Source organism: Podarcis raffonei, chromosome 1 (assembly GCF_027172205.1).
Source record: "Podarcis raffonei isolate rPodRaf1 chromosome 1, rPodRaf1.pri, whole genome shotgun sequence".
NCBI classification, from domain to species: domain Eukaryota; kingdom Metazoa; phylum Chordata; class Lepidosauria; order Squamata; family Lacertidae; genus Podarcis; species Podarcis raffonei.
In genome coordinates this window covers 117,577,325-117,594,789 of record NC_070602.1, presented here as the reverse complement: position 1 = coordinate 117,594,789, position 17,465 = coordinate 117,577,325, and the positions used below count along the sequence as shown (strand labels likewise).

The window sequence follows — 17,465 nt, the reverse complement described above, 5'->3', positions numbered from 1 at the left end:
TCTGTAAAATTATTCTCAATTGATATTCAATTGTAAAGATTCTTTTTAAAAAAGAAAATAAAAGAAACACAACTTCTCCTAAATTGTTTCCACAATTTTGACCACTGGGGTATAGCGGATTGCCCGAGGGGGGCGGAGAAAAAGCCACGGGGGGGGGGAACCGACTTCCCCCTCCGCCATCCTCCCGGGCGGAATTCCTCTTCTCTCGCTTCCCCTCCAGGGGGAGGAAATCAGGAGGTCCCGCCTGCCATGCCTGCCTGCCTGGAGCTGCCTCGGCGCAGCTCCGCCCCGTCTGTGGCGTTTGTTTGGGTCTATAAGAAGCCCGCGGTGCTGCGTAACGGCGTCGGGGGGAAAGATGGAGGGCTACTGGTGTTTTCTGGCGCTGCTGGCGTTGGCGCTGCTGCTGGGCTTCTGCTCCGTCGTCTTCGCCCTCGTCTGGGTTCTGCACTACCGCGAGGGGCTCGCCTGGGACGGGGGGAACGCCGAGTTCAACTGGCACCCGGTGCTCCTCATCACGGGCTTCGTCTTCGTGCAAGGGATCGGTGCGTAAAAGCGCGCAAGCGGCGCGGTGCCCGGAGGCAGAGCTTTGCGCGCTTCTTGGAGAAGCACCGGGGGGTTGGGAAAGCGCGGGGAGAAAAGGGGCTCGAATCTGCGTGGGGGGGGGGTCGAGAAAGCGGGAGGGGGTGCTTCTCTAAACTTATTTGGAAAGTGTTTATTTGAATATGTGGTGGGGGGGAATTGTGTACCCTTGAAAACGTTGGCAGCGTTGAGATAAAGTCAACAGTGTAAAAGAAGTTTGAACGGATGTAAGAATGGAATACTGAATGGTTTAGTAAAATACGCAGGGATTTATGATACGGAAAAGGAACCACGGAAAGAGAAGAAGGGAAGTCACGGATATTTCAAGGATGTCTAAATGAGCATTCTAAGTTGTAAAACAGAAAATTTAATAAAAATTATACATGGAGAGAAACGGGGCTGCTTGCATCTCAGCTGCCCCAAACTTCTGCGGCTCGTTAGAAAGCATTGAAAGTTGTTTAGGTGTGTAGCGACAGCAGCTAGGGTTCTTTTTTGGGCAAGGAAGAACTTCCCAGGAAAGAAGAATGGATAAGTCAGATGGCTATGGCTATGCAGAACTGGTGAAATTAACAGCAAAATCAAGAGCGATGACAAATAGCAACAACAGCAATAATGTTGTTTTTTGTACCCCACCCATCTGACTGAGTTGCCCCAGCCGCTCTGGACGGCTTCCAACAGAGATCACCTCTAACGATGAGTGTTTTATGAAAGAATGGATGCCCTTGTTTTGGACTATTAGGAGTACGATGAACTCGCGAGCAGGATTTGAGCTATGAACAACAGAAGGGATTCGATTATAGAGGTTATAAAGTTCAGAAGGGGAGAATCGAAAACTCCATGGAGGACGGGGCGGGAAATTGACAAAAATAAGAGAAAAGACGAACTTGCATTTTCAATGAATGTGTTAAAAATGGGGGGGGGGAGAGAGAAAAAGAAAGCGAGTGTGCACTCGCTAAGACTGCGTGGCGACTTGAGAGTAAACCAAAGAAGAAGAAGTTCCATTGAACTGAATGGGGATTGCTGAGTTTCCTTGCGGCTGCAGAAGACTATGTTTTATAACTTTTCAGTTTTGCTGCGTTCGGTTGGCCAGGATTGCAGCTTAAATTTCTTAAGCAAAATTAAGATCGCAGCTGCCACTACTTCTGCTTTTTCTGCAACAAGTTGAAGCTCTTGAAAGCCGGCTCTGTTGCACGCAGCCAGAATTGTTAACACACAGATCAGTCCCAGAGCGCAGGGCTCTTTAAGTATTCCATGTTGCTGAATTCTTGACTCCCCCCCCGGGGGGGGATAAGGGAGAATGCAGAACGCATTCATTGTCCAGAGAACTGTGCAGTGCAAAACATACTTGACTTATTTCTGAGTAAATGTGATCCAGCAGTGTGCTCCAAAAATGCTCCAAAAATGCATTCTTCTGAGGCGTAGTCCACTTATTTAATTACACAATCAGTTTCTTATACAACATGCAGCAAAGAAGAAGAAGAAGCCTTCTATCCCCCACTCCCTCCCATGACTGCATTTTTTGTGGCAGGGTCACAACCACATCTGGATTCCGTCAAGCCAGGAAGGCTTAACATTATCTGCGCTTCCTGTTTACCGATGTTTGACTCACTTGATGTGAACTGAAAACTGGAATGTTTGAGCCTCCTTATTTTTCTTTTCATTTGGGAATTGATTTGATTTTGCTTAAGTTGTTTCATCGTGTTGTAAATTTGTGGGGGGGGGGCGGTATTTTATCTACCATGACTGAGCTGGATAGTGCATGAGCAAGAAAAATAATGTCATGAACCTTTAAGGTGGGAAATTGGTACATGTATACCCAAAGACTTAATCTGAGTAGATTTGTCTTAAGATTTTAGCCCAAGGCTGTAGATGATAATAGCTGCCTTGGGAGCATTGTGCAGTTGGTAGAAAATTAACACAACTCGAGCCTTGACCAGCGCATTCCGCAATCCAGCACGCTTGCAAGGATTGCAGTGGAAGGCCATCTGTGGCTACTAGCCATGATTATTATGCTCGCAATAGCAGTTGGAGGCAGTAATACTTAACAATGGCCGTTGCTGAAGACCACAGGAGGGGAGGTTACTCTTGGGGTTGTATCCTGCTTGCAGTTGTATCCTGGTTGGCCACTGTGAGAGGAGGATACTGGTCTAGATGGGGCAGCCATTGGCCTGATCCAGCAGGCTCTTCTTAAGTATTTAAGTTTTTTTATCTCCCCTGCCCCTGCCCAGCCAAAATTTGTGGCCAAAAACAGGCTGTCCTCATGCAGCACGCTATCAGTAACACTGCATGTCTACTCGAGAATTACAACCTTAAGACATATTTAGACATGTATCCAGTATAGAATTACAACCTTAAGCTTAAAAATGTGCAGCATGTCAATATACTAAGGTAAAGGACCCCTGGACAACCGTCCAGTCAAAGGTGACTGGGGTTGTGGCGCTCATCTCGCTTTCAGGCCAAGGGAGCTGGCATTTGTCCACAGACAGCTTTCTGAGTCATGTGGCCAGCAGGACTAAACTGCTTCAGGCGCAACGGAACACCGTAACAGAAACCAGAGCTTGCGGAAACGCTGTTTATCTTCCCGCCGCAGCAGTACCTATTTATCTACTTGCACTGGTGTGCTTTCGAGCTGCTAGGTTGGCAGGAGCAGGGACAGAGCAATAGGAGCTCACTCCGTGACAGGGATTCGAACCGCCGACCTTCTGATTGGCAAGCCCAAGAGGCTCAGTGGTTTAGACCATAGCGCCACCTGCGTCCCTATGTCAGTATACTATTTAGAACAGGGGTGGGGGAAGTTGTTGGTCTCTAGAGCTTGTTAGACTAGAGTTCCCATCAGCTGTAGCCAACATGGTCAGTGGTGAGAGATGATGGGATTTGTAACCCAACAACATTTGGAAAGCCAAGATTTTCCCACCCCCCTATTGATGCTGAGAGGGAAGTGGCAAGTAAGACGAGGAGCAGAGATGATATTAAGAAGTACAATAATCTTATTCATGGTTAGTTCTTTTTTCTCAACTGCGTTTTATTTTGGTCCCCCACTTTTTCTTTTTCTTTTTTATAATATTTTTTATTAATTTTAACATATAAATTATAAAATGTACCACAAAACTTATCACTTATACAATCTTTTTAGATGATCCACCATTTTAACCACTTCTTATGCATTTCTTAACTTTATATTCCTTTACATCTCTTAACAAATCATCCTCCCCCTTGTCCATTTTTACAATACTTCTAATAATACACCTCACAAAACTTCTTGCAACCCTACAAACGTCGTCTGTTCTTCACAATTACTTTTAAAATAGTCAATAAATTTACTCCAGTCTTCCGTGAATTTCGAATCCTTCCTGTTAGTTTATCTAATTCTGCATAGTCCATTAACTTCATCCTCCGTTCTTCAATCGTCGGTAACTCTTCTTGCTTCAATTTTTGGGCCAATAATGTTCTTGCTGCTGTTATTGCATATAAAAAGAGTTTACATTCCTTTCTGTTTATGTCACTCCCCACAATGCCCAATAGAAATGCTTCTGGTTTCTTTATAAATGTATATTTCAACATTTTTTTCAACTCATTATATATCATCTCCCAGAAGCATTTCACCTTTTTACATTCCCACCTTTTTACATGGTCCCCCACTTTTTGAGGGAGCAACACTTGGCTTCCTAATGTTGATTTCAAATTTCTTATTTGGGTACCCATCGCTGCATTGTATGTGTCAATAAAACGGTGTTGAGGTGCAGAGGGGAGTTGGGTAAGCAAACTGACAAGATGCGACATAAAGAAGGTATAACTTGGGTACGAGAGGACAGTGTGACAGAAGTGAAGTAAATACTTAACGTAAAGGGAGAGAAGTCTTTGCACAGCCTGACAAGACTAAGAATGCCTATCAAGAATGCGGGAAGACAAAGGGAGTATTGAGTTGTAGAAAAGCAGAAGGGTATGTGGCAAATGAAAGAACTTAACTATGCGCATTCTTTGGCAACAGTCTGTTTTCAGTTCAGCCAGCTTGCTGCGGTTAGGTCACATTATTCTTCAGCTTTAGCAATTGCATTCACCTGAATTACCTGTCGCGTTAGACGCACAGTAATGCGGAACAGCTCACACAACGTAGCTTTTTACGAACGCATATAAAATATACGTGTGCTCGTAAAATTGCAACGTGCAAATCCATTTGTGTGGTTTGTAAGTGGATGTGCCAGGAACAAAAGAATGTGATCTGTCACAGGACTAGGTTTTTATTAGCATTTGACGCTCTTATTAGAGGAAGCCAAAATGCTTCTAAGAAAGGGGGGGGGAGCTACGTGGACAGAATTGTGTGCAGCCTTCTTCCTGCCCCAAAATAAAATTATGATACACTTTTTAAGCATCTCTGTGCCTGCTTGCCAAAGGCTTATTAGGCCCCATTGGACTCAACAGGACTTGTTGGCATACAAACATTCCTACGAGAAGCTGCATGTAAGCACTTAATAGCTGAATTTTCTTTGTTCTTCTGTGTTTAAACTGGTGCTCTTTCCCTCAACCTGTTGAAAACAAGGCTACCATATTTCCAGTCTGAATGTGCTTTTCTTCAACTCCTTGGAGGGGTGGAAGAAAAAGCTGTGAAATTGCAGAAAGGTTGTGTACAGTTAACTTGAAAAAACGACGTCTTCAAATGTCAATATTGTGCTTCCTATAGCATAGGGAAATATACATTGGTTCCAGTTCCAGGACATTCCATTTAGGAACAGAGTTTTCTTTATGACTTATGTAGTGGATGTGTAGACCTTGGCATGCACTGTACATAAATTAGAATGTTTTATAAGGCTATAGAGCCTTAAAGGTGATGTTGTTCATAGCAAGCAACTGCTGTGTTCACCCCTTCTTCCTGAACTGGCTTTTTCCTGGCCAGGTGACTGGAGAAGAGTGGGGAAAATGGATTGGGTTTAGTCTTTCTACACTGACATGCCACTTCAGGAAATCTCAGTTGCCTCTGCCTCCAAGGAACTATAGATAATAAAGTTGTAGGAAGGTTAGGGGTTTTTTTTTTTTGTCTTTACCACACTGCTAGCCACATTTAAATCATATTCTATGCACATTTGAAGCATGTCTTCTCCCCCAAAATTCCAGGAACTGTAGTTTCCCCCTCACAGAGCTATTTCCAACACCTTTAACAAACGACAGTATCCAGAATTATTTGGGGGAACTCATGTGCTTTCAATATGCATTGAGTAGCTCAGTCAGTCGGTAGAGCATGAAAAACTGAATCTCAGAGTTGAGGGTTTGAGCCCTTACATTGGGCAAGAGATTCCTGGATTTCAGGGAGTTGGACTAGAGGATCCTTGTGATCTCTTCCAACTCTACAATTCTTTGATTCTATGACTATGCTTTAATATGCTTGGGGACTGTGGATCTGTCCCCAAAGGACCTGTGAGCTGAATCAAACAACTGACTGGCCTGAATGACTGGGACCTGGGATCATCCCAAAACCTGTAAGGCAGAGCTTTCTCTCTCTTTTTTTTTATAAAAAAAGATATTTATTAAAGTTTCCAATTTTTTATACAAACAAAAAACAAACAAAGAGATTAAAAAAAAACATATATTTCATAAAGCATACTTTTCAATAACAAATTTCTCTGACCTCCTCATACCTCCCCTTCTTGTATTCCATTTCAGATTATTTGTTCAGCAAATTCTTAACTTAAAGCATTACAGCTTATAATATCACCTTATTTTCTATCCAAACCCTTTTTTTCATCCATGTTCCTTTATATCATTACAGCTAGAAACCACTCAATTTCAATCCAACATCATTCAGCATTCCTTAATTTTACAATATTTCTGTAAATAGTCCTTAAATTTTTTCCAATCTACTTCTGCCGAAGAAGAGCTTTCTCAACTTTTCATGCTGAGCACACACTTTTTAGACATGCATCATTTCACGACACAGTACAGTGGTACCTCGGGTTACATACGCTTCAGGTTACAGACGCTTCAGGTTACAGACTCCGCTAACCCAGAAATAGTACCTCGGGTTAAGAACTTTGCTTCAGGATGAGAACAAAAATCGTGCTCCGGGGGCAGCAGGAGGCCCCATTAGCTAAAGTGGTGCTTCAGGTTAAGAACGGACCTCCGGAACGAATTAAGTACTTAACCTGAGGTACCACTGTAATTCAGTTTTACTAGCAAACCAGAGGTTGAACTAACCCCTTTCCAGCCCTGGGAGGAGCTGGAAGAAATCTGAAGGCAGCCCTGTTTAGGGAAGATTTTAATGTTTTATCGTGTTTTTAATATTTTGTTGGGAGCTGCCCAGAGTGACTGGGGAAACCCAGCCAGATGGGCAGGGTATAATATATTATTATTATTATTATTATTATTATTATTATTATTATTATTATTATTAGTGCTACACACTGCAGCCGACACACCAACGCGTCGTGACACGCAGTTTGGAAAGTGCTTCTGTAAGGCATCGACTTGTCCAGCAATTCTGACCATAGGATGTGGGGTTGAAGAGCAACACTGCTGAAACAATTGAATGAAAACCATACCCCTCCCCACCCTGCATGATGCAGACACAACAATCCGCATCGGTTTGATGCAGATGCAGCATTCCTGATCTCCAAACCATGGTTAAGAGAACAGGAGTGTTGGGTTTATGTACTGTTTCCTTTTCTTGTGCTTTGGTCTACATTGTCAACAAGCAAGATTGCCTTTGAAATCAGCCTTTGGCATGCAAATCCTGGCTCTGGGGGAACCTGGTCAGCATTAGCCATGCTGATACAGATGTAATCTGCTACATGATTATAGCACGACCGTGGGGAAGAGGGTGGAAATCATGTGGCAGGGCAAAGGCGTATTTGCAGACATCTGTAATCTCTGTTGTGCAAACGTGAAATTTAAGAAAAGGGGAAGGGAAGCTAGCCTAGAACCCTGGAAAAAGGAGGGACAAGCAAAGGGAACAAGTTGTTTCTGCAAATAGGTCCATGTGCTGTTTAATAGCTTCAGTATACCTGAAGGAGCGTCTCCACCCCCATCGTTCAGCCCGTACACTGAGGTCCAGTGCTGAGGGCCTTCTAATGGTTCCCTCACTGCGAGAAGTCAAGTTACAGGGAACCAGGCCTTCACGGTAGTGGCACCCGGCCTCTGGAACACCCTCCCACCAGATGTCAAGGAAATAAACAACTACCAGATTTTAGGAGACATCTGAAGGCAGCCCTGTTTAGGGAAGCTTGTTTAACAGACCGTTGTATTTTAATATTTTGTTGGAAGCCGCCCAGAGTGGTTGGGGAAACCCTGCCAGATGGGTGGGTTATAAATAAATTATTATTATTATTATTATTATTATTATTATTATTATTATCATCATCATCATCATCATTATCATTATCATCTAATGCACAGGGAAACAAAGCAAAATAAAGTTTCTGAGGAAACTTGATGTAAGCCATCATGTATATAAATCGACTCACCTTGGCAACATTCAGAATCATGTGGGGGGAACTATTAACAATTGCTCTGGTAAACTAGGTACAAATGCATGTTTGGGAGAAATGTCCTGAGGGAAGATGGTAGGGAAAAACATCTTTTTTTAAAAAAAAAGTTTCCCGGCAGAGGTGTTGCCCGAAAAGAGTGTAAAGCAGGGATGGGAAGCTTCTCAGATGTTGCTGGACTCCCAGCTTCTTTCAGCCTCAGCCAGTGTGGCCCAATGATCAGGGAATTCCCCATTTTTGGAGTTAAAAGAGTTAGTGGCATCACGGAAGGAATGGGCCAAAGTTAAGGAGAAGTGACGTTTCAGCTTGGCATGCTCCATTGCTGCATAACGTGGCTTGTTTAGCAGGAAGCATCACAGGAATGTTGGGATGCGGGTGGCGCTGTGGGTTAAACCACAGAGTGTAGGACTTGCTGATCAGAAGGTCGGCGGTTCGAATCCCCATGACGGGGTGAGCTCCCGTTGCTCGGTCCCTGCTCCTGCCAACCTAGCAGTTCAAAAGCATGTCAAAGTGCAAGTAGATAAATAGGTACCGCTCCGTGCGCTGCTCTGGTTCTCCAGAGGCGGCTTAGTCATGCTGGCCGCATGACCCAGAAGCTGTACGCCGGCTCCCTCGGCCAATAAAGTGAGATGAGTGCCGCAACCCCAGAGTCAGCCACGACTGGACCTAATGGTCAGGGGTCCCTTTACCTTTATCTTTATCACAGGAATCTCATACTGTGCCACGTGAAAATCTGGTTCTCCTCTTGAGCAAGTTTTGGCTTTCGAAGAGGGAGCAACTTCTTGAGCCAGGCGTCCCTAGCTAAATCCTCAAAAGCTGATAGGTACAATTTGAATAACACGAGAACGGCCTTTAACATTCTGGGAAGAGAAATTAGTTTTCTAAAAAATTCTGAACTCTTCTCTTTCTTTCTCCACCTCTAGCAATCATTGTGTACCGGTTACCGTGGACCTGGAAATGCAGCAAATTCCTGATGAAATTAATCCATGCTGGGTTAAATACCATCGCTCTGGTGCTTGCAGTTATTGCTCTGGTGGCTGTTTGGGATTTCCACAATGCCAAGAGTATTCCCAACATGTACAGTCTGCACAGCTGGATCGGACTGACTGCTGTCATTTGTTATGCTCTGCAGGTTAGACACCGTTTATAAACGGCACTTAAAGAGGTGGAATAAGTTGTTCTGTCTTATCTTTATTAAGAGTATGTTTGCACAGCTGAACGGCCTCTGTTTGAATCGCTTTAATTGGGCACTTTGTATTTACTACAAAAATGCAACAGTTTGTAGGCAGGTAAGCCAAACTGTTCATTTTAAGCAGAATAGATTATGTAAAAAAGTGCAAGTTTTCTTTATGCAGGCTAGATTCTCAGTATACAAATTCATTCATTTCAAGCACTTTTTTTTAAAAAAAAGAATGCTTTTCCCCTGGTAATCAAGCAACACCTGGGCTAGGGGGGTGGGAGAAAGAAATAGTTTGCCAGCATCTTGGAATTGACACCACAGGATGCCATTGAATAGGAAAAACAAGATAAAAAAATCTATCCATTTTAGTCTTTTCGGGGGAGGGGGGCATCAAAATGATTTCCAAGTACTAAGCCACCATGCTAAAGAGGAAACAGCATTCTGTATGCAGGGTAAAAATAGATTTTATGCAAAGTCATTGTGTGGGTTCCTGTTCAAACGTTCGCGATTCCTTTGCCTTTCAAAAGTAAAAATCTGCCCTGGGTTCAAAAAGTTTCCCCTTCCTCCACCTCATTATGGATGACACTAGGTGTATTTCATAAAAGACCGTACCTGAGGTGGTTTAGAATGTGAAATATACTCGGAGTCGAGGGTGGATTTCATGCTCTTTATTCAGCTCATAGTGGTGAGGAGGAATGGAAGTTCCCCCAGAATGTCTGCTTTATATACATTATTTACACAATGGCCCCATGTGATTGGCTAATTCCGGGGTTCTCCTGTAGGCCAATCAGGTTGCAGATTCACTTCCACCTGGAGCTGGATTGCGTGGCTCCTGTGGACCAATCAGACTGCTGCATTCTGAATCCTATTGTTCTAGGACCAATCAGACTGCTGCATTTTGGATCCTATTCAACTCAGTACATAACAGAATGGTTCTTTAAAATGGTAGACGAAGGAAGAGAAATGTTAGATTCAGTGTGAAGCTCTGCAGCAGGAACAGGGAGCCTGTGGCCCTCTAGTCGGTGTTGGGATACAGATTCCTTCAGCCTCGGCCAGCATTTTCAGGGATAATAGGAGATGCCCTTTGGATGCCCTGCCGATCTACCAGAGGACCCCCACCCTTATTCTAAAGCTCCCATATAATAGAAATTCTTCAGGAACACTTGAAAGGTGAGAAGGGAAACCCAATGGTAGGAGCTTAGAAAGCAGTGGGGGCCTGGACACAAGATAGCCACTGAGATTCTGAAGTAAGCCTCAAATATTGATGCGGCCTGAATCAATTCCGGCTATTAGGTAAAGTTGCCTGACGCCGCTGTTCACAAAAGATAAGAGCTCAGCAGCACTGCGTTTCCTCATCCTTTGGAACTCCCTTCTTAAGACTGGCTCCTTTTCCTTCCACCTGCAGGTGAAGACTGTTTTATTTCTGCAGGGTATTGGGAACTGGCGGCTTTTAAGGAAGGGGCTTTTAAGAGTGCTGTGCTGTTTTTATCCGTATTTTAATGGGTTTGTTTTTATATCCGTTTAACTTTGCTATATTTTAAATCCTTTTTAAGCATCAGCTTTTATATATGTTATTAGCTTTCTGCATTTTATTCATGTTTGCTTTAATTTTTGTAAGCCGCCTTGAGTCCTGGTTCTGGGAGAAAGGCGGGATAATAATAATAATAATAATAATAATAATAATAATAATAATAATAATAATAATAAATTTTTTATTTATACCCCGCCCATCTGGCTGGGTTTTCCCAGCCACTCTGGGCGGCTTCCAACAAAACACTAAAATACAATAACCTATTAAACATTAAAAGCTTCCCTAAACAGGGCTGCTTTCAGATGTCTTCTAAAAGTTTGGTGGTTATTTTTCTCTTTGACATCTGGTGGGAGGGCATTCCACAGGGCGGGTGCCACTACCGAGAAGGCCCTCTGCCTGGTTCTCTGTAACTTGGCTTTTTGCAGTGAGGGGACCGCCAGAAGGCCCTCGGCGCTGGACCTCAGTGTCCAGGCAGAACGATGGAGGTGGAGACACTCCTTCAGGTATACTGGACTGAGGCCGTTTAGAGCTTTAAAGGTCAGCACCAACACTTTGAATTGTGCTTGGAAACGTACTGGGAGCCAGTGTAGGTCTTTCAGGACCGGTGTTACATGGTCTCGGTGGCCGCTCCCAGTCACCAGTCTAGCTGCCGCATTCTGGATTAGTTGTAGTTTCCGGGTCACCTTCAAAGGTAGCCCCACATAGAGCGCATTGCAGTAGTCCAAGCAAGAGATAACTAGAGCATGCACCACTCTGGCGAGACAGTCTGCGGGCAGGTAGGGTCTCAGCCTAATCCACAGAGTGAATGCAACACAGTGAGTAGCACCATTTTGTGTCCCGTCCCCCCGCCTCCACGTTGTTTGCCAGAGCACCTGTGTGATGGGACTTACTTTGAGGATGAAAGCGCTCACTCTTTGTGCCCACTCAAAACTGGTCTGTCAGCTCCATGGATGAGTGCCCAGCTTGCTTGTGTTGCGGCCGGCTCTTTGGTTTGGAGGTGCACACTAGGAATGCACTGGCTTGGATTTTAGCTGACAAGGGCTTCGTTTATTTGCTTAGGGAGACGTTTCAAGACAGTTGGGACGAGCAAAGTAACCCATCGATAAATAACATGCCCTCATTTCATGCTTGCTAAACAACGTATCAGAATAGTAAGAAACAGAGCAGTTGGTTCTTAGGCAGACAATCCTTAACCCTACCTTAAAAAATATATATAAATATGTTTTTGTTTTCTTTAATATCTTGAAATGACCTCATCTTCTCTGTTGTGTAAGGTGATGAGCATTTAAAGTGAACATGTAGCATTTTCAGAAATATGCAACCTTAGCTCCATACATGATGGCGATATTTTGCCAACAAGTTAAGAGCTCTGGTTTTAAACGATATAGTTTTAATGAGCTTAAGCATTACTTTCGCCTTTATTTAATCACTATTTAGATAAGTTAAATCTGTTTCTGGATATGGTCACTGTTTGGTCTAGAGGTTTTCAGTGCCTTCCACATAAAAGTACAGCTAAGAAAACTACATTAAATATTTCTTCCCTATCGTCCTTTACATCAGATGTCGAGGAAATAAACAACTACCTGACTTTTAGAAGACATCTGAAGGCAGCCCTGTTTAGGGAAGTTTTTAATGTTTGATGTTTTAGCGTGTTTTTAATATTCTGCTGGGAGCCGCCCAGAGTGGCTGGGGAAACCCAGCCAGGTGGGTGGAGTATAAATAATAAATAATAATTATAATTAATACCCCTACTTTTGCCTGCCCATTTGTGGAGCAGCAGCCTTGTTGAGATATAGCAGGTCTCCGCTACTAGCAATTTCCAGAAACAACTTAAATGTGTGGTTTTTTTTAAAAAAATGCTTTTTTGGCCAGGTTGGGAATTGGGTCTCTTTCTTGCTTGGATGATGGTTTGTATTGTGTTTAAATCTACTTTTAGGTGTGTGTGTTTCTATTTCATGATTGTAAATATTGTCAAAATATATATGAAAGGCGATTCATAAACCATAATAGTAATAATAAATCCCTTTAATATACCATATTTTTCGCCCCATAGGGCGCACCGGCCCATAGGGCGCACCTAGTTTTTTTGGGGGGGCGGGAAATAAAGAAAAAAAATTATTTCCCCCGCAGGCGCAGCCTGAGCTTGCCCCGACCCCAGCTCCCAGAACAAGCTGCTATCCGCAAGCCTAGGGAGCTCGGCGCGACGTCGCGCTGGTCTCCCCAGGCTTGCGGAGAGCTGCCCGAAGCCCGGGTGTGCTCCGCTGCGCGCCCCAGGCTTCGGGATGCAGGCAGCTCTCCGCAAGCCGTGTGAGGGCCCCTGGCGGGAACTCCCGCAGGCTCCCAAGGCTTGCGGATAGCTTCCTGAAGCCTGGAGAGCGAGAGGGGTCGGTGCGCACCGACCCCTCTCGCTCTCCAGGCTTCAGCGAAAGCCTACATTCGCCCCATAGGACGCACACACATTTCCCCTTCATTTTTGGAGGGGGGAAAGTGCATCCTCTAGGGCGAAAAATACGGTAATTATGGGGAGCATTATATTTCCATTACAGCTTCCAAAACATATTCCAGTAGTTGTTGGGCTTAGAACATTTTTATCACATGTGATGAAACAGCCTGGAGGAGAGGTTTTAAAAAATCAATAGTAAACGGTTACTATTAGTAATGGTTAAGACAAGGAGAATAAGGAAGATTAGCTTAAACTTAAATTAAAATAAGGGAAGATTTGCTGAGTAATTGATAAGAATTTGGAATACAGAAAAGGGAGGCATGAGGAAGTCGGGGAAGGAAGGTATAAGAAATTAGGATATGAAATGGTACATGTTTTTTGTTTTGTTTTTGTCTTTGTATGTTTATGTATGTTATGTTTATATGGAAAAATTCTTGAATAAAAATATTTTAAAAAAAAATAATCAAGTTATAGGAAATATAGACCTTAGCTTGCTGCTCTGCTTCTGTCCTTCTTCCTTGTAGTGTTTATAGGCAGACTAGGGAACAGGTGAATTCCATCAGACGTAGGACCGGGAGCGGCCAGCTCACTACCGAAAATTATTGTCCCTCTTTTGCGCTGTTCATCTTGCTTTGCCTGTTCATTAAAAAGAAAGACTTGGAAATGAGTCACAGTCACACCCACTCCTAATGTGATATTTTACCCTCCTGTCTGGTTCTCGTTTGCTTTTCTGCTCTACAAGGCAAGAGGGCATAACTCTGCTTTGCATCGCTTGGACTTCTGGCTCCAGGTTTTAACAGCATCCTCCTCTTGGCTTCTGTCTGTATTGCATGTGTGTTTGACAGTTTATGCATCTCAGTAGGCTCTGGCCCACGGAAATTTATGCCGCAATTAATTGGATATTCTTTAAAGCGCCACAGGACTCCTTGGCTGAGTTAGCATGGAAGGCTAAGCCAAACGGGGACTTATCTTGAACATGTGACTGGGTGTGCTCCGAGAGAATACATCATGGCTGCTTCAATACTTTTCCTTAATTTTTATTTATTTATTTTTAGTTTTCAGGTTTACAATTACTGTATTGATCCAAATATAAGCCGCACCCAAATATAAGCCGCACCTTTAAAATTAAAAGGGGGGGGAGAGAAAGACAATGCCCTAATACAGGGGTCAGCAAACTTTTTCAGCAGGGGTCCAGTCCACTGTCCCTCAGACCTTGGGGGGGTGGACTAATGGGAGGGGGGAATGAACGAATTCCTATGCCCAACAAATAACCCAGAGATGCATTTTAAATAAAAGCACACATTCTATTCATGTAAAAACACTAGGCAGGCCCCACAAATAACCAAGAGATGCATTTTAAATAAAAGGACACATTCTACTCATGGAAAAACATGCTGATTCCTGGACCGTCCACAGGCCAGATTGAGAAGGCTATTGGGCCGGATCCAGCCCCCGGGCCTTAGTTTGCCTACCCATGCCCTAATATAAGCCACTTGCTTAAAATTCTGCAGGCACTCACACCTGTTCCGTTTTACCGTATGTCTGTTTCAGCAGCAATATCGTAAAAGCCCATTTTTGTAAGGTCACAAATTTAAGCCACGCTTTCAACTTTTCACAGTCAGAATTTCGGGGGGGGGGGGAGTGAGGCATAAGTGAGGTACATCATTTCCCATTCTGGTGCAGTAGTTATTTTAGTCCTTGTGTTTGTGTTTAAACAACATATACCAGTAAAATAACTTGCTCTTTCTGTGTAGCTTGTTCTAGGTGTTGCTGTCTTCCTGCTTCCCTTTGCTCCCGGTTCTCTTCGGGCAACCCTGATGCCAGTTCATGCTTATTTTGGCCTTCTAATCTTTGGAACGGTGATTGCGACAGCCCTCATGGGATTCACAGAAAAACTTATTTTTGCTTTGTAAGTATTTTTTATTTACGTCGCCGTAAATTAAAAAAGTTATTGGTGTTTTTCTTGTTTGGTCTCGAGTGCTGCTCTTATAACAGCTTTCTTTTTCCAGATCGAGCCCTGGATATCAATATAAAGATTCTCCCCCAGAGGCCATCTTTGTCAACGTTCTTGGTGTTCTGATCTTGGTCTTTGGTGCTGTTGTTTTGTGGATGGCAACAAGGCCCCACTGGAAGCGCCCGCAGGAGCCGGATTTGAAAATCTCCCACCGAAACGGAGGAACGCTTGACAAAGAGGGATCGACTATGACGGACTGCAGCAACGCGGAGAAGTCTGACGTGGAGTTCAACAGCGAGGCAGCCAGGAAACGCAATCTGAAACTGGACGAAGCTGGTCAGAGGTCAACCATGTGAAGGTTTTGGATGCTACAGCCGTACATCTCTCAATACCAAAAGGGCTATTTTTCTCCCTCGCCTCTTTAGCTGTGCAACAACACAATATACATTGCTTGCTTATTGCTACGGGGACATTCATTGATGACGAGGCGGCAAGGACTTTGATTCTAGAAGAACTCGTGTTTATTGGTCAGTTGTTCTGAATGTAACTTTTCATCGACATGGGGCTGGAATGAAGCGTGTCAGTTTTCTGCTGGTACAAGGCCTGTTGTCTTGAGCTGCTGGCAAATCTCTTTGAGGAGCAGCTTGCCAGTGTGGTGTTCCATTCCTTCCCATATTTCGGGGGTGAGCAGATCCTAAAACCATCGCCACGACAATGTTATCACTAAAACAAATAAAACGTTAGGGTGTTTGTAACGGAAGGGTCTCCAGAAAAATGGCATATAAACCAATTAGGAGAAGGATAGCACAGGTATTGAAAGAGAGGAAAGGTTTGGGGGGGCAGACATTGCATAAAGATTTGCCAAAATGATTACAATCTTCCTATGAGTGTTGCTCATATCGGGCCTCATAGTCTCAGAAGTGCAATCAGAGTTCTGTTTGTGCCATTCTAGGTTATCTTACACAAATGGCATGGCAACATCTAACTCCTCCATCCCTTGATTTCACACAAGCTTTGGTGTTTAGGTTTTTTATTTTTACATTGCACACTTCATCTCACGTGAAACCACATAATTGGCACCCTAACAGTATTGGAGGGCATAGACCATCAAGTACGGCTACCAAGAGTGTTTCTGCACAACAGTGTGAAATTGATATAGGTTGCTCAGCCACCGTGTTTGGATTAAAATGGTCCCCTTGTTTCTGTGACTCCAGTGGGACAAAAATCCAATATAAGTGGAAGGATGTTTCCTTAAGAGGTTGGTGGATTGCATCCTAAAGCAGTCCTCTTCAAAAGACTTTGGAATATTGACCTCTTAAAGGCACTGGTAGAAATGTTCAATAACTGTAAGAAGAATGATGGCATGCTTTGCACACTTTTCGCTATAGGAAAACTTTATGCAAAGGCATTTTACCTTTAGTTTACAGCCTGCACTTTGTAACTTTACAAAAAAAACAAAGCCCTCGCCACGGTCACGTTATTACAGTCGATATTCTAATTCTCTAGAATAAATTCATTTAGCACAGCGCACAGACGAGTAACTACTTTCCGTTTATATGCCAAATAGCAATCTGACGAGACGGGACCCTCATTCATCTAAACAAACCATAATGCTATTTATTTAAGGAGCTGGATGCTATTTATAGTTGCATCGTTTGTTAAAGGGTCTTCTTTATAAGAGCTGCAGTTTCAAAGAGATCTGGGGAGGGAAGGAGGTTACAAAGAAAAGGCCCTGGAATTGAAATTGGAACTTTTATCGTGGACACATTAGGGAATGTTACATAATCTTGTAAAATGTAAGGAAGCCAGCTTGACTCTAGGTAATGCTAAGCAGTATATTCAGCAGTTATTTTTTAGATCTCGGGCTAGCTTCAATTCTGAAAGCACTATGCTGAGATTTTCCCAAAAGAAGTAGTGATTCTGGAATGATTTCTTAGGGCCTTGGGATATAACCGGAAATCTATGGAAGCTTGTTGACTGTTGTACATATATGTTGTAAATTGTCAGTACAGTCATACCTCGGGTTAAAGAGGCTTCGGGTTAAATCTTTTCAGGTTGCGTCCCGCAACAACCCAGAAGTAACGTAACGGGTTACTTCCGGGTTTTGCCGCTCATGCATGCGCAGACGCTCAAAATGACGTCACGTGCATGCGCAGAAGCGGCGAATCGCAACCCGCAGGCGCAGGTTGCCTTCTGCTCAGGTTGCGAACGGGGCTCCGGAACGGATCCCGTTCGCAACCAGAGGTACCGCTGTATCTGCTGATGTGATTTTACAGAAAACTGCAACCGGACCTTCAGGGCCAAAT

The 17,465-nt window shown here is 43.6% G+C and overlaps 1 protein-coding gene across 1 annotated transcript; it reads left to right on the top strand.

The window, feature by feature from the left end:
• The first annotated feature begins 230 nt into the window (after positions 1–230).
• On the top strand, positions 231–17,188 carry LOC128398527 (plasma membrane ascorbate-dependent reductase CYBRD1). Its single transcript, XM_053359735.1, has 4 exons — positions 231–542; positions 8,975–9,183; positions 14,960–15,114; positions 15,215–17,188. The coding sequence occupies exons 1-4, from the start codon at positions 356–358 to the stop codon at positions 15,513–15,515; spliced, it is 852 nt and encodes a 283-aa protein (XP_053215710.1). The 5' UTR covers positions 231–355; the 3' UTR covers positions 15,516–17,188.
• Positions 17,189–17,465: the final 277 nt, after the last annotated feature.

Bases quoted from the DNA above. Each gene is read 5' to 3' on its own strand.
- LOC128398527 (XM_053359735.1), top strand. From the start codon at position 356: ATGGAGGGCTACTGGTGTTTTCTGGCGCTGCTGGCGTTGGCGCTGCTG. The intron at 543-8,974 runs GTGCGTAAAAGC...CTCCACCTCTAG, and splicing joins CGTCTTCGTGCAAGGGATCG to CAATCATTGTGTACCGGTTA. The intron at 9,184-14,959 runs GTTAGACACCGT...CTTTCTGTGTAG, and splicing joins TCATTTGTTATGCTCTGCAG to CTTGTTCTAGGTGTTGCTGT.